The 26,120-nt window shown below is 31.3% G+C and overlaps 3 protein-coding genes and 1 long non-coding RNA gene across 5 annotated transcripts in view; 2 read left to right on the top strand and 2 right to left on the bottom strand.

Annotated features, from left to right (window-relative positions):
• The first annotated feature begins 3,777 nt into the window (after positions 1-3,777).
• The window catches only part of LOC127243865 (uncharacterized), a 56,610-nt gene continuing 34,267 nt past the window's right edge, over positions 3,778-26,120 (top strand). Inside the window, exon 1 of the mRNA XM_051264084.1 lies at positions 3,778-3,922. Coding sequence (XP_051120041.1) covers positions 3,918-3,922 — 5 coding nt within the window. The 5' untranslated portion in view covers positions 3,778-3,917. The remainder of the gene's footprint in view (positions 3,923-26,120) is intronic.
• LOC127243866 (peter Pan-like protein) lies at positions 3,808-8,460 on the top strand. Of its 2 annotated transcripts, XM_051264085.1 has the most exons (9): positions 3,808-3,922; positions 4,277-4,300; positions 5,731-5,867; positions 5,991-6,170; positions 6,382-6,612; positions 6,767-6,859; positions 6,933-7,120; positions 7,560-7,753; positions 8,167-8,460. In XM_051264085.1, the coding sequence occupies exons 3-9, from the start codon at positions 5,850-5,852 to the stop codon at positions 8,298-8,300; spliced, it is 1,038 nt and encodes a 345-aa protein (XP_051120042.1). In that variant the 5' UTR covers positions 3,808-3,922; positions 4,277-4,300; positions 5,731-5,849; the 3' UTR covers positions 8,301-8,460. The 2 variants fall into 2 exon arrangements, with proteins under 2 accessions (XP_051120042.1, XP_051120043.1); XM_051264086.1 differs by lacking the exon at positions 3,808-3,922 and having other exon boundaries at positions 5,794-5,867.
• The window catches only part of LOC127243868 (uncharacterized), a 51,848-nt gene continuing 30,447 nt past the window's right edge, over positions 4,720-26,120 (bottom strand). The window contains exon 2 of the long non-coding RNA XR_007837041.1: positions 4,720-4,767. This is a non-coding gene — a long non-coding RNA (uncharacterized LOC127243868). The remainder of the gene's footprint in view (positions 4,768-26,120) is intronic.
• Positions 20,098-23,400, bottom strand: LOC127243864 (sodium/calcium exchanger NCL-like). The gene is made up of 7 exons (XM_051264081.1): positions 22,957-23,400; positions 22,631-22,816; positions 22,103-22,284; positions 21,873-22,018; positions 21,520-21,790; positions 21,110-21,412; positions 20,098-20,605 (listed from the first exon to the last, which is right to left on the bottom strand). The coding sequence occupies exons 1-7, from the start codon at positions 23,330-23,332 to the stop codon at positions 20,357-20,359; spliced, it is 1,713 nt and encodes a 570-aa protein (XP_051120038.1). The 5' UTR covers positions 23,333-23,400; the 3' UTR covers positions 20,098-20,356.

The following is a 26,120-nucleotide window of genomic DNA, read 5'->3' as shown; positions in this document are numbered from 1 at the left end:
ATATGTTGTAGAGGCTATGCCACTTGCTCGAAACTTTATTGCATAATTGCAACCATCCAAGAAACGATAGATGTGATGCAGAACAACCCCCAGGAAAGATAATTTCTCGTACAATATCTGTCCAACTAGGCCGGCAAAAAAAGACGGTTTGAATCACATTAGGTGAAAAAATCTAAAAATATAGTAGTGGTGGTCGCCTAGGATATAACCGACAAAGTTATAAGGAGGCTTTATCTTAGGTATTTTTTATTTCTCATCATATGACTGGAATTTTTTTATTTTTTTTTATGATTGTGCATTGAACGGATATCTTTGTATGAGACCACTATTGAATGATTTCAAATTTAGATGACATTCCTTTTATATTTTTCGGTATACACAACTAATATGTGGGAGTATGTATCATTACAAATTAATTTCAAATTAGTTATATCCATGAGTATGTGAATTCACAACAAAAGTATATTACAAATTATTGTAGTTGTATAAAATATGAGCAATGTTAACAATTATCAACGACGAAAATACACTAGATATGAAGCTTGGTTAATTAAATTCAGCATAATACCTAAGGTCTTTTGTGTCCCCAAAGTGCTTCTTATAGTATAATATGACCCACAATGTGTTTTCATCATTTATCTCAAATTACATTAACATTGAATCACGTCTAGGTATTTAATTTTTGAACAGAATTGTTATAGTGACAATACGGGTATTCTATGAAGTTTAAAAAGTATATTCGTTAATACCAGAGGTATGCATAGTACGAGTAAGTTGGTGTATCTTTGTGTATGAAAGTATTCATATTCATGCATAGGTATTATTAATGTGAACACGGGTATTCAACCAACAGGGCCAAAATTTATCAATGATGTTGAATCAAATAACTATGAGTTAATTTATCATATCCACTTTTTGGACAGTGAGTGTGCAGTAAGAAATACTTCCGAGACGACATACAAAGAACCTATCCATACATTCAATAGTGGATGAAGAATGTCACTTATAATAGATATGAAATAAAATATGTTGAGGTGACCCATGGTAATAGATATATTGAAGTCACTGCATAACTGATGACCTCATACGTTCTTTGTAACATGATTTTCCATCTAAGCATTTCTGAGAGTGAGAAGTAACACCAAACGAAAGTAAATAAACTGGAATGGATCGAAAATATTATTAGTGAAACATATTGGTCTTTCTCATATTGTAGGGAACATATTATTAATGTGGATTTGTCATCGGTCCATCGGAGCTTCAAAACAATTTGGTGAGTACACATCTTCTGACTGTATGTCGATTGCGGATAAAGCTACTTAGAGATCATATTCCTTCGTACGAGTGGATTAGTTCAGAGGTATATAAATTCGAAATAAAGGTACAAATATCATCATTTGGGGTATATGGTATTCGCTTAGGGTTTTGTCGACATCCAATTCTAGAATTTATCCAACTGAAGTATATTATTTAATTTTTTTGGTACATGTTCTCTTCTAGTACATTTTTGCATGTGATTTGGGTGTCCAAGTAATATACAGAGATATATATTAGAAAATTTGGATTACCTATCATGTATACAGACGTATAAATGACTATATTGTAAGTACATATAAACAATCTCTTAAAATATCATGCGTTAGTTTAGAAAATAATACAAACGGCTAAGTACCCTCTACCTGACCATAAATCTAAGTTATTCATCAATCTGATTGTAACAAATCACATTCCAAACATTCAAATTGAATTAGAAAGACCCTATGGTGCCACTGCTAAAATTCTTGCAGAAATTTTAGTCCAACAAGCCTTGACATCATCGAATTCGAACACCCAGCTGCCTGGTGGATAATCTAAAGCGTAACTCTCAATGTACGTGTACACAAGTAGCCCACAATCGAAACTCTCACATTGACATCTGTAACGGTCTCTTTACTTCGCCATTTATAAAAACTCCTCCACATAACCAAACGGTGTGAGTTGCAAAGCTTTCAGTTGTTTGTTGTTCATTCCAACTTTAAATTTAACCATCTTAGTATAGAAGAAATGTATAGAAAATCTGGAGATACGTTCTTTGTATTTTTTTTTTATCTGTCATCATTTCAAACAAAAATATGTGTTTATGAGTATACCCAACACAAACACAAGTTTATGGCATAACTACGAAGGTAAGTAATATTCTATTTGAGACATATTAATTAACAATCAAGTCACTCCAAAGACAATGGGAGACACTCGTAAACAATATAAAGAACAAACAAAATTTTTACTAATCAATAAAACTGGATACATCTATAACCAATCCCATGACAGAGACATCACCCAATACCTTTGTACTTAGAAAATCTTCCGAAAAGATACAATTTGCCTATGGTATTTGAAAAAAAAACAAGAAGCACCATCCGCCTCATGTTTTAATTATTTTACTATAAATATAAACTTAGAAAAATACACATGAAGGTACTTCTAAAGACAACAAGATCATTTATAATTTCAAATACATCAAAATAACTCATATTCGACTCGATACAATGTTAAAGTAAAATGACTCATTACCGAAACTTGTACAAATTCAACCGACGCACAAAAATAAAATAAATCTAAGTACAACATGAACTCAAAAACTTAATCATACAAAAATCATAAACTTTAACTTGCTCTTTTCAAACTATGTTTTGAAGTGGAGGTTTTTTTCACATCTCGAACGAGAATGGAGCTATGGCCAGTGAGTGGAGACTTCCGACGGCGACGAAACTTTCTGCAAGGAGGCTCAATGATTATTACTTTAGCAGGGAGTTTCGACGAAGAGGGGCAACGTGGGAGATGATGAGTTTCGAATAAATAACCAAGCCACAATTCGGATGGTGGGTTTTAATAGAGTTTTATTTTGTTTTTTAGTTTAATTTACTTTAACTTATTTCAGTACATATATAAAATTTTTAGGTACATGACTTAATATTTTCTTTATACAGACGGATAATTTTATAGTATGTAATTAGATAATGTAGGTTTATACTAAAATAACATGAGTACATACAATATTCGTTATATTATAAAGTAATTTAAAGATGGACTGAATTTAAATGTGTTATAGGTCAGAGGAATATAAATCAAAATGTCCCTTAAAATTAATCTCTAAATTAGTTTTGATGAAAAGTACGGATGAAGGTATCTGCCAATATTTCCTTGCAAAAAATCAGACGATGAGAGAGAAGGTAGATGAAGAAAGAGGAAAAAGATGAGAAAAATGGCTTGCCAAGGCCTTTCTCGGCACGAAATCCTCTTCCAATCCCATTGATTTTTTTTACCTTAAGAAAAGAGTCATTGCGTGAGTTTTTTTCTTCAGCTTCTTCGAGATTGTCTTGTCGCAGGTGATAAGCTATGGTAATAAAGAGTACTCTATTTGCTCTTACTTATCTTTCCACTTAAAATTTCTTTATTTTTATATTTAATTAATAAGCAAATATTTTTATCCATATTAAAAAAACTCATTTTTATAAAATTAATGTTAAAATAAATATATCTATTTTATTTATTTGTATTATATAAATAGGACGAGTAATATTGTTTCATTTTTTTTTTAATAAATTGATCACACTAGTTTTTTATATAATTTTTTTTTTACCTTTATTTAATCGGCAATTAAAAGTGGAGCCCACACGAGGATCAGATCGCAATAAGTACGTACTGATAGCCCATATTCCGACACGTGTCCCATGGCTTCACATGTAGTCTCCCTTTCTTTTCTGAACGGTTCCATTATACATTCATATTTTTCCTCATATATATAAAAACCCTTCTCCGATATTCCTCCATTCAGTTTGCACCCATCCGCCCCTCTCCGCCCCCTTTTCCCCTTTTTCCAGTCGCGCGAGTCTCTTCGGACTCTGCCTTCATTTCGATCCCCCTAAAAGCGGTTTATGAGGTAAGCGATAACGATTCTTTAATTTTTGTATTCGATTTTATGTTCCTCTGCCTTTTCTTTTCAATTTCTGCGCTTTTTGGACTCAGATCTGCTGTTTTCTGGTTTTGTTTAGATTTGTAATTGGAGAATTTTATTTGTGTGTTGGTATTTCTGTATCGATTCGGAAATTCGATTTTGATCGGTTCTTTTTGTGCGATTTCTTGTAAAGGGATTGGTGTGTCCAAGGAGGGTTTTTTTAGTTTATTATTATGTATTATGTTTCGCTCGTTTTGGCGATGAATATATTTCCCTCGATCTGGATTGGTTTGCCTTTAGATTCACTAATTTTCGTTTTTTATGTGTTTCTGATTGCAGCTCTAAGGAGAAGCCCACTCTCGGGTAAGTGTCTCTCTCGATTTCCTGGAAAGGGATGGAATCGTAGTTGTTAGCAAATTCGTATGTTTCATGTGCAAGGGATTGTCATATTAATCTCTGTTTTTATTGGATGAATAATACGATCTTGTGGTTTTGTTTTAATTTCAAGCTTCTTCTTTAAATGAATCCCCTCTTTGTTTGGATCTAAGTTTTTAGTTTATGAAACAGTGTTTAATTTTGCCAAAACTAAACAAGATTATATGGTTCAGAGTATATATATATTTCTTGTTAATTTTTCTAATTAACTTATAATGTATAAATTTATGGGATCGTGTGATAAGGTATGGCCGAGATTCATAGTTTAATTGTTAGGTTATAAAGTAAGGGAGTGTTTTAACTGCAATTTGATATGTTTTCGGTAAAGACCTGAATTGTCCCTCCTGTTTAGAACTGCTCTAAAAAGAAAAAGTTCTTAGAAATTTCCCACAACGCTTTTTTTAAAAAAACTTATCAATCTATCCACAACCTTTTCAATATATAAACATATATATAACCATTTTACTTTTTGTATTCCTATTAGAAGCGAAAAAGAAGCATCTGCATGTAGGGCATCGGTATTATTTATAAGTGAAAACTCTTGTAATGTAATTATTGAATAATTAGGAGACTATTGAATTTATATGGAAGAGATAAAAACTTATTTGAAATTTGAATAAAAGCTATTGGGGTTATAAGCTTTTTCTTTTTCCTTTCTTTTTTATATGAAAATATGACCAGCAAAAATGTTCAAGCTTTGTCACTAGGCTAGTTTGGAAGTTTAAAGGAGAAGGGCGTGAAAGGAAAAAATAAATGAAATAAAAGAAAGGGAAGGAAGGAGATAGCTTTTCACCCAAAAATGGATGGAAGCTTTTGTTTGGGTGGAAAGAAGAAAGTTTTCCTTCTAACCAAACCTTTTGTTTTGTCATTTTCCTTTCTTCTCTTTTCAATTCCTTTTATTTGAATCAAGCATGAAGTTTAGATTAAATTTTAAAATTATATTTTATAATTTTTTTAATCTTAATTAAATTATTTAGTTATTTTAATTTTAATTTATAATTATTTTTATTAATATATTTCTTAATTACTTATTAATCTAAATTTTCATATCTACACGCCAGCAGTATTATTTAATTTATAGAACAATTAATTTAGATTAAGCTTTACGCATTGGGAATGCGAATATTAAATATTTAATAGCACCAACCATATTTTCACCATAAATGATTATTAATTACAATAAAACACTTTTACAAAATTCAATTTAAAGCTCTAATGTTATTTTTATTGGATTGGATCAATTTGGCCCAATTGCTTTGGTATTGGGCCTGTCTGGAGCCCAAAATATGGTTTAAGAAGCGTAAATCTAAGAGGAGTATGGCCGCCGAATTATTTTGAACTTATTGTTTCAATAACAGAAACCCTAGGCTCTGCTCTGTCGTCGTTTCCTACTGTGAGGGCGTCTGCTGTTGATTTCTCAGGAGCTTCGATTAGATTGAGATTTCAAGCTACGGAATTGTAGTTCTTCTATAGGAAGATGCCTCGCTTTCGGAATGTAAGTGTGAAGTTGTTAACGAGAGCGCATGTTTTCTCATTGTTTTGTATTTTGTCTGTCGCAAGTTGAGGAATGAGATTCGTTTTTTCGGTTTGCTGTTTTCTGAATTGTTTGTTGATGCAGAAGAAGAGGAAACCGTTTGTTAAACCTACTATAAAGAAACAACCGATCGTAGACCATGTAACCGGGGACAAGATCCCGAAGAGTTTTGTGTTTTCTCGGGGAAAGTTACCCGACGTTCTTCGAAAATTGCAGATGGATTTAAGAAAATTGATGCTTCCATTCACGGCTCTCAACCTCAAGGTGAGTATTTGTCGCATGCTTTCTTTCTCCTCCTTCTTCTTCTTCTTTTAATTGTTTGTTTCTCTGGACTGTATTGCTCTCCACATGATTCAATTGATATTAAAAACTTACTATAAATTTGGATTGTTTACCAGTCCTCAGTTGACGCATCTACTTAGATTTAGATTGTGCATTAACCTTTCCCAATGCCTGAATTTGCTTTTATTTGTAGGAAAAAAAGAGGAACAATCTCAAAGATTTTTTGAACGTGGCAGGCCCAATGGGTGTTACACACTTCCTGATTTTATCGAAAACTGATTCTGCGCCGTACTTGAGGGTTGGTAGAACACCACAGGGCCCAACTCTAACCTTCAAAATTCTTGAGTATTCGTTGGTTGCTGATGTTGTCAAGTCTCAATTGCGTCCGAGAAGTCATAAAGATCTTTTTGATAACCCGCCTTTGGTAATGGCTGGTTTATGCCTTCTTCAAATTCTGAGTGTTTTACAAATGTTTGGATTGGCTTTAGCTGCTGCAACTATTCTGTTTAATGCGTTGTTTTAGCCACTTTAATTATTACACTAAATATGAATGCTGAAGTTTGTGAGTTAATTTGTAGATTGTCCTTTCTGGTTTCGGGACTGGGGAGCAGCATCTTAGGCTTACAACTATAATGTTTCAGAACATGTTTCCTGCCATTGATATAAACACTGTAAGTCTTGAAACCTAGCGTCAGGAGCTTTGCATGCCTAGTGGACCGCATCATATTGTTGGACTTGTTTCAGGTCAAGCTTTCTTCATGCCAAAGAATTGTGCTGCTAAATTACAACAAAGACACCAAACATATAGATTTCCGGCACTATTCAATCAGATTACAACCGGTTGGGGTGTCACGACGAATAAGAAAATTTGTACAGAGCCATCTGGCCCCTGATTTGAGAACTCTTCAGGATGTCAGTGATTATTTAACAAAGTACTCTCTCTAAGCCCTGAGCTCTTTACATCACACTTGCATGCATTTGAATATTTAGCATAAGAATCACTGGGTCATGGGAGCTATAGTTTTTCATTTTGTTCTGATATCTTTTATCTATGAGACATTATATTGGAAGCCTGTATTACAACGGGTGTATTTCTTGATTAACCTCCATCCTCTCCTGTTTCCAATGAACTAAAATGTAAAATTGTTTATGGAGTTACGATATGCAATCAAGTAGATGTTGAGGTTATTAGTCATGAGCTTGTATTGCTAGCATGTAATTCTCTTCTTAGGCTATCATAAGTAAGGTAGATGTAGTTGGCAAGTCTTTCGGGCCTTAGTATCTTATGAGTCTAATGCTTCTTATCATTCCTATCGGTATGTTCCATTATGTTCCTAATGTTTTGGTGGCTTCCATAATTTCATATTTTAGGGCTGGTTATGGATCAGAAAGTGAAGTGGACGATGAAGCAGCAACTGTAAGTCTACCAATGGATCTTGGAAGAGTTAATAAGGCATCAAGTAAGAGTGCTGTCAAACTTCAAGAAGTTGGACCTAGAATGACACTTCAGTTGGTAAAAGTTGAGGAAGGATTGTGCTGTGGAGGAATCATATTCGATGCATTCGGTAAATACAGTTTTTGCTTTGGCTTAGTTAAAATTCAATTTTTTGAAAGACTAGTTCCTGTTTTATGTGGATGCATGTTTGGATGACAAGTCAAGTATAAAATCTGCTACTAGCAATTATTATTATACTTGGTGTGTTTGCTAAATAATCTCACCCGACCCAATTCCATTTAGCAAACAATTAAACATGCCCCTGTGTGTTTATTCGTGCCCTCGTTATAAATGAAAATGTACTAGAAGCCTAGATGGTTCCCTTGGTGTTATAGCTTACCAAGTTTCCCACCCATATCCAGTTTCATTTTCAGTTTAATTGTTTGCATCACACATTATGTCTCAGTTATTCATCTCATTTTTACGGATGTATTTGCATTAAATGAACTCCATTTCACGCACTTTCATCTTATTTTAATTTAGGAAATAATGCACCGAGCAAGAACAAGAAATCGGACGAGAACGACGAAGAAGGAGGTGATGGTCGTGAAGAAACAGATCAAGACGAGGAACTAAGTGATGGTAGCGAAGGCAGCGATGAAGATAATGATGAATAGGTGTGAGAAGATTAAGATTAGTGTGTTATAAAGGGAATTGTTGTTAGCTTGCGCTGCCATGCATTGTAAACCGATGACTCTGTATTATGCATTGTAAACCGATGACTCTGTATTATCTGATTCCTATTATTTTAAATTTAAAATGGCATAATTGGGCTTATGATAGTCTCTGAGAAAAGTAGGGCTGCCCATCGTAGGTTATTAATTAATCATATAATTTAATTATTCGTATATAGAAGCTGAAAAAACTTGGGCTGGGAAGCAAATTATTTTTTGTCCCAATATAATTAAAATTTATTAATTTTTGGTCTCAATATAAAAATTCTATCAATTTTGGTTTTAATATAATCAAAATTTATCATTTTTTGTTTCAATATAATTAAAATTCATCATTTTTTGTCTCCGTGGACTTGCAAGATTGTGTAAATTCTTCGTAAAGTTTGCAACAGACAACAGTTCAGTTATATTGAGACCAAAATTGATAAGATTTTTATATTGGAATCAAAATTGATGAATTTTGGTTATACGAGGACCAAAAATAATTTTTTCAAAAAAAAAAAAAAAAAGTTATTGATAATTCAACAGATTTTTTTTGCCCCCATTTAATTTCCTAGTAATATTTGGTAAGTTTTTTTATTTTTATTTGGTAAAGTTAAGATTTAGTTAATTAGTGATGACAACGAAGAATGAGTTGTATTGGCGAGTTGGTTCAAATTTTTATTTTGTAAGTATATATAGATCCATTTTTGTGTCATGGTAGCAACATAATAATTTCAATTTGACTAAAAATAAAAAAGTTCATATATACAAAGAAATTTCCATTTATACTTCTCTCAACGTTTTACATTCGTATTTTTTATTTATTTTTATTCCAGATAATTTATTTTTTTATTTTTTAGAAAATAATTATGTATTTTAATTGCATTTTAAATTTTATAATTTATAATTTTTTTTTAAATCTTAATTAAGTTTTTTTATTATTTATTTTAGTTTTAACCTATAGTTACTTGTATTATACAATAACTATTTTTATATATACTCCCTCCGTCTCATTCAAAGGTTACCATTTTTCATTTTCGTCCGTCCCAAAACAAGGTTATCATTTCCTAATTTAGTAATTGTACTACCTACCTAATACAATAAATACTCTTCCAACTTACACTATATTACACAAATAACATTATTTTTATATTACACAATACTAATAGGGGTATTTTCGTCTTTTTCATTACAAACCATTATAATACTAATATTAAAAAATTTACGTGCAAAAAGTAAACGACAACCTTGCACCGGAAAAAGTATATATTTTTATATTTACAATATTATTATTATTATTATTATTATTATATTATTATTATTTAAAGTATTTTTTATATTAGATATATGAAAGAATGTCAGTAGTTTAAAAATTAATATTTTATATTAAATTGTTATTTTTTTAATATAGAGATTATATATTATATATTTTGTATGAATATATATTATATTTTTTAATATTAATTGTAAATTATATTAAATCTTTTTTTGTTAGAACACACCAAATTTGGCGAAAAAAATAAATTAAGTTAAAAAAATAAATGTAAAGTTTAATTTGTCGTAATAAAATAAAATTATTGAAGTTAAAAAAATAGATGTAAAATTTAATTTATCGTAATAAAATAAAATTGTTGAAGAATAATTCTATCATTTAAAATATAAAAAATTCAAAATTTTCAATAAATCTGCAAAACAGAGTGGATTTAGAAAATATAAATCCCCGATTATTTTACCAATCAAACACACAATAAGATTTCAAATCATAAAACAATAAATCATATTACATATAAATTCTATTGTAAAACTTTAATTTCATTAAAAATAATAATAATAATAAAATAATAATAATAATCATAAACTAAACAGGACCTAAATATCTTTAAATATGAAAATTATTATTAATCACGTCTAAAATAAGAAGGTTGGCAGCATTGGCGGATCTATGCCTAGGGGAAGAGGGCTCCAGCACCCCTTCCCCCTTCCCTTCTTATTTATTGCTATTATGTATATAATATATATATATATATATATATTATAAAAATAATTGAAAGGATATTAAAAAAAAAAAATACTGTAAAATAATATGTACTTATTCTGTTTGTCAAATTTATTATTATTATTTTTTTTATTAATTAATTTATTTCATTATTATATTTGAAAAAGTAAAAAATTTATTATTTAATTATTATATTTTATTAACACTTATTTACAACAAATACTATTAATTTTATCATAATTTTTTTATTTTTTTAATTATTAACTAAATTTTCAAAAATATTTTCAACTATCTTTTAATTTTTTTCTATTTTTTTAATAAAATATATTTTTTTTAAATTTTGAGCCCAATGGGCTAAGTATAGGTGAGGGATAAAGTAATTTTTATACTTTTTCTATTAATAAAATATATATATATATATTTTTATTAAATAAAAAATTATTTTTATTTCATTTTTGAGTAAAAATTTATATATTTTTATTTCATTTTTTATTTAATAAAAAATTTATATAGAAAAAATTTATTTTTACTTTTTTTTAAAAAAAATTCTATGTCCAAATAATTTCGACGACAATCTTAATGATTTTGGAAGTTTATTTTTTTACTAAAAAAATGTATTATTTGTCGATTTTAAACAATACCAGCAAGAAAAAGAAAAGTTACTTTCTCCGTTCCACTTAATTTGTTCGCTATTTCTATTTTTGCAGTTCCGCATAATTTGTCATTTTTTAAAATATAATTATACATTTTAATCACATTTTAAAATTTATAATTTATTATTTTAATTAAATTATTTAGTCATTTTAATCTTAATACTCCCTCCGTCCCAATAGAGTTGTCTTATTTTTCTATTTTCTTCTGTTCTAAAACAATTGTCTTGTTTCTTTATTTAGTCATCATGGTCCTACTTTATAACAAAATTATTCTTATTTTTCCAAACTACTCTTAATTATTATTCTAATATACTTTTTTTAAAATCATTTAAAAATTAAGAGTATTTTAGTCTTTTACCTTCTACTTTATACCCATTTTTAACTAGATACTATTATTTATTGATTCTCGTGTCCACTCCCAGTAAGATATTTTTTCTGGGAAGGAGGGAGTATATAATTATATTTATTAAATCATAATTATTTTCACTAATACACATTTCAATTACTTCCTAATTATACAATACATAAAACTTTGCCTAAATTAAATGGGATTGAGGGAGTACAATATGTAGTCGCGCTATAATTGTTACTCCATCCGTCCAACTTAATTTGTCAACTATTTCTATTTCCGTCTATCATACATAATTTGTCTTTTTAAAAAAAAAAACAATTATACACTTTAATCACATTTTAAAATTTTTAATTTTTAATTTTTAATTTTAATTAAACTATTTTGTCATCTTAATTTTAATCTATAATTATTTTTATTTAAGTATAATTATTTTTACTAATATATTTTTTAATTACTTATTAATTACACAATATCTAAAACTTCCTACTTAAATAAAATGAGACAATTTAAATGGAATGGAGATAGTATTTATCCGTGCTTGTAAACACTCTCAATAAAAATATATTGTGTATATTATTAAAATATGTTATTGACAGAGGATTAGCTCCAACCAATACCATAAACAAACTGTATTAATTTAAAATATTAGAAAATTAGCCTCATTTGGACAAACTTCTACTTCTGCAGATGGTTGATGTAATTCTCCGATTTCGAAGTTTATAAAATAATATTATTATAGCAAAAAAATTTTTTATAATATTTTAGAATCAAGAAATTAATATTTTGAAATATATTTTATTCATATTTTGTATATTAATTATAATTATGAAGACTGTCAAACGAATAAATATCGATAAAAATAAATAAAAAGATAATATAATAATAATAATAATGATAATAATAATAATAATAATAATAATAAAGGTGATGATGATGAAGATAATGTTTATAATAATAATAATAATAATATAATAAAATATATATATACACATACAAACAAATATATTCATCCGTACCGTGGGCAGAAGGGGAAGACGCAGGAGAAGAAGGCATAGAAGAAGAAAGGAGAAGAAAAAAATAAAATAAAATTTAATCGTTTGATTTTGATTGATTTCGGTATTGTATTCATTGTTATACGTAGAATTTAATTATAAATTTTAATATGAATTTCGATATTGGGGATATTAAATTATAATTTTTTTAAAAATTCATAACTGGCTATTTGACTATTTAATCGACTAATTTCTTTAGTTTATAGCCTATTCGTAGTCCTAGTGTTATATTTTGAGAAATTCGTATCGATCCAAGCCGAATTGAAAACGGCAGTGTAGTGCACATGTCTGTTTATTCATATCATTAAATATTTTTATTTAATAATCGCGATATAAATATTATGAGGTATAAGAGTTTTATAGCTAGAATCTCGTATTCTACTACATATAAAAATTTGAAACCCAATGAACTAATTATAAAAATTAGCTTTTGAATAAGTAGGTAGCTCCTATGAATAAACATATAGTTCATCTGATTTGAGTAAATAATATGGCAGGTGTACGTTGGGAGAGATTTATGTGAGATTGTAAAAGTTAGGGAGTGTCGACAAGAGGTAAGCAGTAAGAAATTAAATCTAATTAAAAAAAAATAGGTATGCTTGTTGCATGCGATTCTGATTAATATGTTAATATGATATTATATGAATCATTTTGTCAGTGCATGTATATATTTATATATATATGTGTGCGTATGCATGTGGGAGAATTCACGGTTTATGATATTTGATATATGTATTTGATCGCGTTGGTGAATTTATGAAAAATAGGATAGGTGAGCTGTCTCACCAGCCCTTTTCGGTAAATTCACTTATTTGACATGTTGCACACATATTGTACAGTTTATCGGTTATGTTTTATGGATCTATCGTTTAGTCGTCATGTGCAGTAGTGCTAGGCGAGGGCATCATATGGGGTTAGGATATTCGACCCCGATGTACCGTATCACTTTGGCGATAGTGGACGATAGTAGTCGGACAACTGGGTGACTTAGTCGCATGGATTAGACCCATGGTAGTTGAGACGTATTTGGTCTAATCATTCGTGTTCAATGTTGTTCCACTCACTGGAGTAGCTACTAGTGAGGTCTACCGGTAGTTTAGGATCATATGCCAAACTTTAAACGTGATCCCGTTAGGGCGCGCGAGGAGGAGTAGAGTTTTCGGGTTTCCCTTGGGTGATTCCAGGTTGCACGGATTCTATTATATTACACGGGATAGGGCTAGTCAGTGGGAGTCATATCTTCGCTATCACAGACTATGGGGCGTCTTGTGGTTAATAGCGACAACGTTCGGCTATCCATGTATTGATTGTGGGAGTCGTATAGTGGGTATATGGAAGTGACCGGATGACCGTTATATTATTATGGGTTTATCAAGTCCTTCCTTGAGCCGATGATTTTCCGGCTATTTATTGATGATGGTCCAGTGAGCTTGTTATTACAAGGCCGAAGTTATTATGACTGCTCACTTAGACAGATGCAGTGAGCCTATTATTATGGAGTCGAGGTTATTCCGGCTGCTCACTTTGGCGGATGTATATATATATGTGCATGTGCATTGTTGTCGAGTTTAGTATCTTTGTTGCTTCATTTCACTATTGACATGACATGACACGTATTTTATGATTGACGAGAATTAGACTTTATTTTAAAAGGCATGAAATGACATATTTCACGTTAGTTCTTAAAATGGATTTAATTCTAGACTGATTTTAAGAAAAATATGTATTTCAGGTATGCATGGCACCTCCGGGATAGGGGACGTTTCGGGATATAGAAAGATGGACTGAGTGAGTGAACTTACATCTATTGTATTATATGTAAATTTTTAACTGGAAAAACCTCTTGTTTAGGAGTGTGTTTTGTAAATATTCATAAATGATTTTGTTATATAATATTTTTTTAGCCTTAATATTGTATTTTGGGGCCCGAAGTAGGAGGTGGCGATCTCATAATGCAGTGTGGCGGTAGCATTTTCAGTATGAGTTAACTAAGGGTGTTACAGTTGATACTGATATACATTATGTTGTTTAATTTTGAGTTGAAATTGATTTTTTTTTTATATATTTAAATAATAAATTCATGTAATATTTTATTAAAAAAATAATATATTTTCATTTCAAGATGTATAGACTAGTCATTAAAATTTTTAGTTTTAAATAATAAATAAAAAAAACACCAAATATAAATAGAACACATAAAACATAAAGTTAATAAATATATTAGTGATTATATATAATAGTGTTGTGATATTATTATAGGGATAGCCAGTAGAAATATTAATTATCTCTACTGCTAACCACTATTTTATATATCGTATATAATATATATATAAAATATATAATATAATATGATATATGTATATATGTTGTGTGTATGTAACGGATGAAAGTGTAATGATTATGTATAATTATTATGTGTATGTATATATGTTATGTATTAAATGTATGCTGTGTAGGAGAAAATTTGAAAGAGAGATTGAGTGAAATGGTGGGTAAGTTTATTTCATTCAAAACTCATATATATAGCTGGAGGTATGGATACATATATGGTAGTAAACTATGCTACATCACATCGACGTTGGTGATATGTGTAAATACAATTTGTATCCATATTTTGAATACGTGTACAACACTCCCCCTTGGATGCATTTGTATGAGAATGTATCTCGTTAAAACCTTACTATAAAAAAATCCCGCGAGAAAAAAAATTCTAGTGAAGGAAAAAGAGTACAACATTCTTGTATTTATTTGCTCTCCTTGATCTGAGCATAATTTGAGATTTCTGAACCGACGCATTCCAATTTTCTTTACCAATTTTTCAAATGTAGCAGTCGGTAATGCCTTGGTTAATATATCCGCTAAATTATTATCGAATCGAATTTGCTACACATCAACTTCACCATTCTGCTGAAGATCATGAGTAAAAAAAATTTTTGGTAAAATGTGTTTCGTTCTATCTCCTTTAATGTAACCCCCTTTTAGTTGGGCTATACAAGCCGTATTATCTTTATACAATGTAGTTGGGAGAATCTTATCATCAGGTATTAACCCACAAATTTTCAGAATATGTTGAGTCATTGACCTCAATCAAACACATTCTCGACTAGCATCATGTATTGTCAATATTTCAGCATGATTTGAAGAAATAGCTGTTAAAGTTTGTTTCATTGATCTCCACAAGTGAATATATAGCCAGTTTGAAACTTGGTTTTATGAGGATCAATAAATATCTTACATAGGAAAAATCAATCAGTTCATGTCGAGAATATTTCGAGTAATATAGCCCGAGATCAATTGTTCCTTGAAGATAGCGAAAAATGTACTTAATTTCATTCCAATGTCATCGAGTAGGTGATAAGCTGAATCTTGCCAATAAATTTACAGCAATTGATATGTCAGGTCGGGTGCTATTAGCAAGATACATCAATGCGCCTATAACACTCATATATGCCACTTCTGGGCCAAATGTTTTTTTATTTTCCTCTTTTGGTCTAAATGGATCCTTTGTTGGATTGAGTGCTCTGACGATCATTGGGGTACTTAGCGGATGTGACTTATCCATCAGAAATTGTTTCAGTACCCTTTTGGTATAATTTGATTGGTGGATAAGGATTCCACTTTCTAAGTGCTCAATTTGCAAATCAAGACAAAATTTGGTTTTTCCAAAATCTTTAATCTCAAACTCCTTTTTCAAATATTCAACAGCTTTCTGGATTTCATCAGGAATTCAAATTAAATTGAGATCATCGACATATACAGTGATGATTACAAATTCTGACCCATTTATGAAAACACATGGATAGATATGGTCATTTATGTAACCTTCTTTTGTTAACCTTTTGCTGAAACAATTATACCACATTCGGCCTGATTGTTTGAGCCCATACAAAGATTTTTGTAATTTGATGGAATATAATTCTTTTGGTTTTGATTTGAATGATTCAGGTATGTTAATTCCTTCTGCGATTTTCATATAGACATCATTGTCTAAGGACCCGTAAAAATAGGCAGTAACCACATCCATTAATCACATATCAAGATTATTGTGTACTGTTAGGCTCATCAGATACCTGAATGCTATTTCATCCATGACCGGTGAATATGTTTCTTCAAAATCAATGCCCGGTATCTGGGAAAAACCCTGGGCGACAAAAATTGCTTTATATCTTGTGATATCATTATTTTCATTTCTTTTTCTCACAAACATCTGTAGCCAACAGGTTTTACATTTGTAAGTGTTTGGACTATAGGGTCGAATACTTATCGTTTATTCAATGAATCCCCGTTGTTGGTTCAAGATATTTTGCAATCGAGGGTGATTCATACTCGACATATATACCCAACCTTTTTTTAGGTCTCATTTTCATGTGTTGGGGTAGCGCAATTGGCACATAAACAGCACACCCACATATTCGCAGGTGAGATATATTTGGTATTTTTCCAGATACAATTGAGTGGGGAATAACAGTGATAACTTGTCGGCCTTATTTTTGCGAGAGTTGTTGCATGTAATATGTCATGTCCCCAACATAATACGGAAAGTTTAAACCTCATTAACAATGGTCTAGCAATTAATTGCAATCTTTTGATAAAGGATTCAGCGATGCCATTTTGCGTATAAACATGGGGAACAAGATGTTCCACAGTAATCCCAATTGACATGCAGTAATCATCAAATGTATGTGATGAATGCTCCCAAGCACTATCTAGATGTATTTTCTTTATCGGGTGATCTGGAAATTGTGCTCGCAATTTAATTATTTGTGCGAGTAGTCTAGCAAAAGCTAGATTGCAAGTAGATAACAGGCATACGTGGGACCATCGCGTTGACGCGTTGATTAGTACCATAAAGTACTTGAAGGGTCCACACGGTGGATCTATTGGTCCACAAATATCACCCTGAATTCTTTCTAGAATTCCCTTGGGAACAGACAGTACAGACAGCACAAGCAAACTCATTCGGACTCAAAATATTTTTCTTTTTCAATGAGTGGCCATTGAATTTTCAACAATTCGCCTCAGCGTTACATTGATAGGATACCCAAGTCGATCGTGCCAAGTTTTAAATTCGCTAGCAGCCATTTGGTCTACTAGGTGATATATTTCAACGGCACTAACTTTTGAATAATGCAAGCCGGAAGAAAATGATGGCAATTTTTCTCTCACAATTCTTTTGCCATTCACAACCTGAGTAATCAATAGATACTCGTTTTCTGCCTCATTCAATATTTCAATGTGATACCCATTTTTCCAAATATCACTGAAACTCAGTAAATTCCTTCGAGCTTTGCTCAAGAACAGAGCATTTTGAATTGCCATTTTTGTCCCTTTAGGGAGAAATACAGTAGCCTTTCCTGAGCCTTCAATCATTTTCGATGCACCACTGATAGTAACAATAGTGGTATTTCCTATATTCAAGTGGGAGAAATAACATTTGTTTTTCAGAATACTGTGAGTTGTAGCACTGTCGATAAGGCATATATTTTCATGGGCTCTCAAATATTTGGCATCCATATATTTGCAAAAACTTAAAAATAATAAAAGACATGTATTAGTAATATAATTAAAATAGACTTATATTAGGGGGGAAAAACAAAAATGGGCAGAAAACATTAAAATAACAAAAGAGATACAACAACATTTCATCATTTAACATCATCAGCTATGTCAAGTAGATCATCTCTATCTAGGTGCGTGATATTTTCATTCATAACATCGTCAAAAGTGTCATCGCGGCAGCATGATTTGTTTCGGCAGCAACTCTTCCCTGCATTTCTTTTGAGGCCCGATACAGTTCAGCCAAATGACTGACTGTGCGACAAATATGGGCCCAATGACCTTTAATTCCACACCGGGTGCATTCCTCGTCATTGTTTCTGTTTCTCCCGGTGTTGAACCTCTGTTGAGGTCTATACGGCCTTCTGTCATTATAACGCCGATTTGGCACATATCGGGGTTTGTTTTGATAATTATTGTGACTGTATGTGTTTGTCTGGCCCTGTCTGCGATTATCATTTTGATCGTGATCAATTCGACGATTTCTGACTTGCCCACGACCACGCACCAGATTTGCCGGCTGTATTGCATTTGCCTCTGAAAATGGATTTGCACCTGTCGGCCGAGATTCGTGATTTTTCAACAGCAATTCGTTATTTTGTTCGGCCAGCAAAAAAAAGGTGATCAGCTCCGAATATTTCTGGAAGCCTCTTTCGCGATACTGCTGCTGCAAAACCATGTTAGAGGCATGAAAAATGGAGAAAGTTTTCTCCATCATATCAGATTCAGATATATTTTCGCCACAGTGGCGCAACTGTAATATTATTTTAAACATGGCAGAATTATCTTCTTTGACTGTTTTAAAGTCCTGAAGCCGTAGGTTTTGCCATTCGCTTCGTGCCCTTGGCAACAATGTCAGTCTCAAGTGATCGTATATTTCTTTCAATCTCTCCCACAATTCAAGTGGGGATACCAACGTGACATACTGCATTTTCAGTCCGTCATCGATGTGATGGTACAAAAAGATCATGGCCTTTGCACGATCTTGGCTCGGGGAATTTTTATCCCGGGAAATGGTATTTTCCAAGCCCATTGATACTAAATGCCTTTCACGTCACGAGCCCATGTCATATAATTTTGGCCTGAAACGAGGAGAGGGAGAAATTCCTATTTGGCAAGGTTAGTCATAATAAACAAATAAAGATAAAATATTACCTTGTGGAAATTAAATATATAATCGTGCTGATAACGTGTTGTGATATTATTATAGGAATAGCCAATAAAAATATTAATTATCTCTACCGCTAACCACTATTTTATATATTGTATATAATATATATATAATATAATATAATATGATATATGTATATATGTTGTGTGTATGTAACGGATGAAAGTGTAATGATTATGTGTAATTATTATATGTGTATATATATATGTTATGTATTAAATGTATGTTGTGTAAGAAAAAATTTGAGAGAGAGATGAGTGAAATTGTGGGGTAAGTTTCATTCATTCAAAACCCATATATATATATATATATAGGTGGAGGTATGAATACATATATGGTAATAAACTATGCTACATCATATCGACGTTAGTGATATATGTAAATACAATTTGCATCCACATCTTGAATTGGGAACAACTTTAGGGGATATGATATCTGTAAAGGTCACAGTTTCGGATGTACTCAAATTATATCAATAATCAAATTTCCAATTACATAAATCAATAATTCAAGCCGAACTTAAAGGTAGACCATGGTGCATAAAACAACTGTATGCATTTCGATTAGAATCATATTCTATGGTTATCATTTGACTTTACATATCTTGTTTATTCCATCCAAAATTGGTTTGATGGTATAGATACTTAAGAATCAAGATTCTTATATCATAAAAACACTACATTATATCAATGCCAAAATTTTGGCACAATAAGAATGTAGTTCAACAATTTTGGATCTAATGAGTTTAGATCCCATGTTATAAAGCCATCTCCAATTGAGCACCGTCAGTCAATAGCGCTCGAGAAATTGATATAGCTTACATTTTTGCATTGCTCTCTTTTTATTTTCCTATTATTTATTTTAAATATTTTTAAGTGAAAAATAAAATGTGTTAGAATAAAATTATGGTAACAACTACATTATTAAAGTTAAATATATATAAATGAAATTTGTAGGTAGGAGATCACCTAAATTACAGAGTCACAATTTTGGACTGAATCTCACATAAAACGCTTATGATTATCACACACTATAAAGTTCCAAGACCAAAAGGGGTACTGTACTAATCCACACATTATATAAAACCATTCAAAACTTGAACTTGCATACAAAAAAGGCTAAGGTAAAAATGTATGTATGTATGTATACACATCACATACCACATTAGCATTGCATCTTCTTCAAAATCAGTGTAAAAAGTGAATAAGGTTAATGTGGATTGTCCTAAGAAGGAAGATTAAGACCAACCAAAGACATAGTCGAGGACGTAGACGAGGGCGAGGGACAAGGGGTAGAGAGCAAACGCAAATAGGGAAGTCCAAAGAGGGAAAGTTGTGCGAACACTGGCGAACACGCCCATCACGACACACACGATTAGAATGACCAACACTTCGGACGTGAAGTCCCAAACCAGCCCCCTTATGTATACCAGAGCTAAGAACACCGATAGGCAGAGGACGTTGTTCATGGTCACCGCGCCATACAACTGAAATCACAGATAGATAACGAAGATGTTAGTTAGATCTGAGTACAAGTGTTTTTTGAAACGTGTAATTTTGATCTTGTAAATGACATGGAAATAAATCTTTGTATGGTTGCAGATCCGATGCTGATCTAATCAAATCAGCATAGTGCGGGTCAGCATATCATATAAAGGTAATCAAACATATTTATATCTAATTGTTTTGTCACTCTAATAATCTTTTATAAGCCTAACAAGACTATTAGATCGGCAACAAATGAAATATAAGACTATATTTCTCTTCTAGCATATCATATACGACTAAAATGATCAATGCAGTAACACTTACAGGACCAAAATAAAAGAGAATACCATTTAAAGGGTGTGACACATGAAAAAGGCGAAAAGTTCTAACATTTTTTTCCCTTATATTTTGATACCACAAGATCATGGAAACTTGAAGCCTACTCATGTTCATTGTAAAAGATCTTTGTATGATTGAAATTGAAATAATTTGCAAAATATTACCTCGGAAAATGTCAAGGAAGCAGATCTGATCTTCTTCCTGCTGGCAAATATGATAGCAGACACTGCCTCGCTGGAGTTGGTAGCCAATGGCAGCACGATGAAGGATATGAAGAAAGTCGGGATGTTTGTGGCGCTGGAGAAGTTATCGACTGCATCAACCAACGGGTCTGCAAAGGCAGCTGCAATGGCAGTTCCAAGCAGCAGTAGCAGCCCGGCTTTAGTTGAAATCCAACGGGGATTATCAACAGCCTCAACAGTCTCGTCGTTTTGTTCTCCCAACTGATCGTGTTCCCTCTTTGTTTGCTGATGAGTATAAATAAATTCAAATCTTGAGTAGCAAAACATTAAGTTATATGTGCAGGGGTGTGTTTTCTCGATTGGTATCGAAGAACATAGAAAAATGTTCATACCGTGTGAAATTCATCGATATACTTCATTGAATCAGCATGATTTGAAACTGTGGTAGCACCCCTGGCCTCAGTCAGCCATCCCCCAATTCCGGAAATGAACTCATCGATATCGATTCCCATGTCCTGAGATGTGTCGAAATCCTTGAGCACTTTGGCAACTGCGTCATTTGGATCCATATCAAACTCATTGAAGTGAATTCCTACGATCAGAGCTTTTAGCTCCGAGTATGATAGGTATCCATCCTTGTTTTCGTCAATGGCTTCGAACAGGCTGCAGCGTACATGTAAGAGAGATGATCGATGATAATAACAGAAGGGAGCTGAATTAGGATGAATCATGAAATGAAACTCACTCTCTGAGGACGTCTTCATTAGGCCTGCCGTCTTCCCTGGAAAGCCTACCGAGTGCGTGTTTTTTCAAATGTTTGAGGATTCCGGACATGACGTGCTTGTGCTTCGTGTACGCTAGTCGCCTCCTCTGAATCCATGGCTGGAACACCTGCGCAGAAAGTTTGTGAAAGGATGGAAATTAGATGATGGTGGAAGAACAAGATGGAACAAATTGGGAAGATGTGTAATGTACCTGGTAAAGGCAGTAAGAGATGAGAAGTGAAACGGAAACAACAAGGCTAATCAAGACAGCCAAGTGCCGTCCCGAATTCGAATGCAATATCTGCGGCAACTGAACTATTACGAATGGAATCACTGAAATCGCCATAATAACGCCTGCGTAGCTTGTGTACACATCTGTGGTGATTCCGGAGCCTGCAGCGACAAGTGAAATTAGGTAAAGATGTTAAACATTAGTTAGAAATCAAAGAGAAATTCGGTGATTGAAATTACTGATTTCATTTTCAAGTTAATGTTTATCGAAGTTTACGAACAGATCTGTGATTTCTCGTGGATTGCAGAATTCAAATTTGGCAACACATCGAAAGAGATGCAACTATTTCAACCTACAGTGCCTTGAGACGAACTGTAGCAGATTTGGTAGATCAGGCGGAGGAGGAACATATCAGATTAGACGGTGAGGATTGTGTCGGGCGAAATGTCAACATTGAAAGGACTAATTTAAGAGTAGAAATTGGAAGAGACAATGGAGACGACAAACCAGTTAGACTAAAGGCTCTTGTGTCTCTCGAATCGATTGCGACACCATTTTCAACATCACACTTGCCAACGATTATACAGGTTCCCCAAATTGCAGTCAGAAGCATAACTGTTGAACCTGCTAGAAGCCCCATTCCAACTGACACTTGGCTTTGAGCAGTTTCTGCGCTTCCAGAAAGACCGGACACTGAAATTCAAAAGCATAAATCGGTAAATTGATCCCTACGCAAAGTGAAAATCCCCAATTTCATACCAAACATCCATTGATGCATAAATCAATCTATACATACATACATATATATATATAGAGAGAGAGAGAGAGAATACCTAGAATAAGCATAGCATCCGGAAGTGCACCGAGGATTGGGAGGAAGAGGCCGCCGACAATTCCAGGGCCGAGAATCTCGAGGAGAAGCTCACTTCCGGTGGAGAGATACGTAGCGGCGAGGTACATTAGGTAACCGTATACCGCAATTAAGAACAAGTTCCCCAGTGCGGTGGAGGTGCACGGCAAAAAACCGTACGACTGCTCACAGTTCTCCTCGGCGGCGGGGAGGCGGAGGAAATCCGGCACTCTGGAGGCGGAAAATCCATCGGAGACTATATCGAATTGGTCGGAAATGAAGCGACCATAGGACAGGCCGCAGAGAATCAGGAAGACGACGATCGTCAGAAGAGCTCTCGACTCCGTCCGCCGGCGCATCGTAGAGCTGAAGATTTTCAAACTTCTTCCCGAGCTTATCAGAATCTCTCTCTTCTCTTCTATCTATATAGATAAAATAGATATATATATATATATATATAAAAAGAGAGAGAGTTGAGGCTTGGAGAAGAAGAGGTGTAATTTGACGAGACCCGGGAGTTGGAGTCCTGAAAGCTTTATCATCATACTACTTTCATTTGGGGAGTTGAAGTCAGGGAGCTTTTTGAATAAAAGTAGCAGTTATTCGAGTTAACGCTTTCTAAAAAGTATGCCGAAGAATCCATTCATTGTTCACTGTACATTTATTTAGGGGTTTCCGAGGTCAGATCACATAAGTCACTCTCTAAAATGTTGTTCGAATACAAAGGATACAGTCCGAATTTCCATATTATTAAAAAAATAAATAAATAATAAAAAAAAATAAATAATAATATTTAATAAATATTTAATATTATCCTAGTTATAATTTAAAATATTATTTTTACTATTTTTTGTTTTTTTTTATTTTTTTCCTAATTTAATAAATATTATTTTCGTTCGACTTTAAAGGTCTTATTTACTTTTTGCGTATTGATCTTTGAATATTAATTATTATATCAAAATGTAGTCTAAATTAATAAAAAATTACAAAAATACTTTTATTGGTGTCTTATAATACTAATAAAATAATGTTTGTACAAAAAAATTATACAAATATAAAAATATTTTTAATGTTAAATACAATAATACAGAATGTAAATGTGACTCGGAGACGGACGGAAGGAGTATTATATTTTATATGTAAATACTAAAATATTTACTTTTATACAAATTACAAAAATATCATTGTTTTATTTATATGTAAATTATTTATTCCTTTGCTTTTTATATGAAATAATATGCTTTGTTTGTTATGGGTTCAAATATTTGAGGCCTTGAAGTTTTGTTTATCACACATGATTGATTGTGCGACTTGTCTTATTGGACTTAATTTATAAATTATTAAATTCGATTAGAGGATTTTTAATTCAAATCATATTCATCTAGTAACAATTTCAAATTCTCACATTATAAAAAATAAGAGCAAATAATGTATAGCTTTGAAAATATATATCAATCCAGCATAATTAGGAGTGAGCAAAATATTTGAAATCCGAAAATTCAATCCGAACCAAATCGAAATTTAAAATTTGATTTGGATTTTCAGATTGGATCGGATTGAATTTTTAACAAATTTCGGATTTTTGGATCGGATCGGATCGGTATACTTAAAATCCGAACCAATCTGAAATCTGAAATATAACATTTTAATATATTTTTTTATTATACATATTTAATATTTTATTAGAAAATATTATATTTTAATATAAAAAACTCCAATTTATTAATTATATTTTAATATATTTAATTTTTATATTATATATATTTAATATTATAAAATAATAATAATATTTAAAAGAAATTTTAAAATTAAAAAAATAATAATAAAAATATTTAGAATTTCCGATTTTTCTATTTGTTCGGATCTTTTAGTTCGGATTACGGATTTTCGGATGTCGAATTTCGGTTATTTCGGTTCGTTTCGGGTTGATTTTTTCAAAAATTTCGAATTTTCGGATCGGTTCAGATTTGACGAAATCCAAACCGAAAATCCGAATACTCGCCCCTAAACATAATATTGTTAAAATAAATTTAAAAAAATTATAGTAATATATAGAGAAAAAGATACAAAGAATACATCATTAATATTTAGTCACAATATATACAACAAATACATAGTTAAGATCTATTGAGCGGATTTTGATCAAATAAATAACATTTAGAATATTTAAATATTAGTATGTACAATAAAACGTTATTTTGCAATTAATAATTTATCTAAATACAAAAAAAATATTATTTTTGTTTGTGTTACTAAATTTATTTTTTCTTTTCTTATTAAGTAAAAGTAATTTATATATAAATACTAAAATACCTCTAATATTTACAAAAATCTCTCTTCATTTTTTTTACTTATAAAAATAAAAATATCAACTTATCAAAAAAATATTATTATATTTTAATATACTAAAAAATACAAATATAAATTTTTTAATTTCTAAAAATTTCTCACATTTATTTATGCATAAACAATAAAATGAAAATACAAATATAAATATAAATTAACAAATTAGTACGTGCTTCCAATTAAATAATTATTTAATTACAGGCATGTTTTGTTGCCAATTTAAGGATATTAATTAATTAATTACCTATTATTTTGTGAACGTATGAAGCAATTAGTAACCTGCTTGTAATAACCTAATCGATTAAGGGAAGCATTTAATTTTAGTATTATTTATTTATTTATTTATTTTTTAAAAAAGAAAGAAATTAAATTATTTTACTTGCTAAAATAACGTTAAAAACGTGTTTGGATGTTGGTTGGAATTGTATTTGAAGATTAGATTGGTTGGAAATTAAATTGGATAAAATGTATTTAATTGATATTTGATTTTCGATGTTAACATATATGTTTAAATTAAGTTAAAATTTCTTGTAAATAATATTCTTAATTTAAAGAATAATTTTAAATTTTAAATTTTAAAATGTGATTAAAATGTATAATTTTATTTTCTTAAAAAATGATAAATTATATAGGACGAACCGAAATATAAAAAATAGACAAATGATGCGGCAGAGAGAGTAAAATTTTGATTGTTTTAAAAAATGAATCTCAATAAAATACTATATTTCTTCCATTTTGGCTAAATGTACTCTTTTAGTTTTTGCAGTAAATTAAAAAAATAATCGATAAATTTTGAAAAAA

Source organism: Andrographis paniculata, unplaced genomic scaffold (assembly GCF_009805555.1).
Source record: "Andrographis paniculata isolate CXL003 unplaced genomic scaffold, ASM980555v1 Contig98END, whole genome shotgun sequence".
NCBI classification, from domain to species: Eukaryota; Viridiplantae; Streptophyta; class Magnoliopsida; order Lamiales; family Acanthaceae; genus Andrographis; species Andrographis paniculata.
Note: the sequence above shows the minus strand (reverse complement) of the source record. Positions and strands in the feature narration are given on the sequence as shown.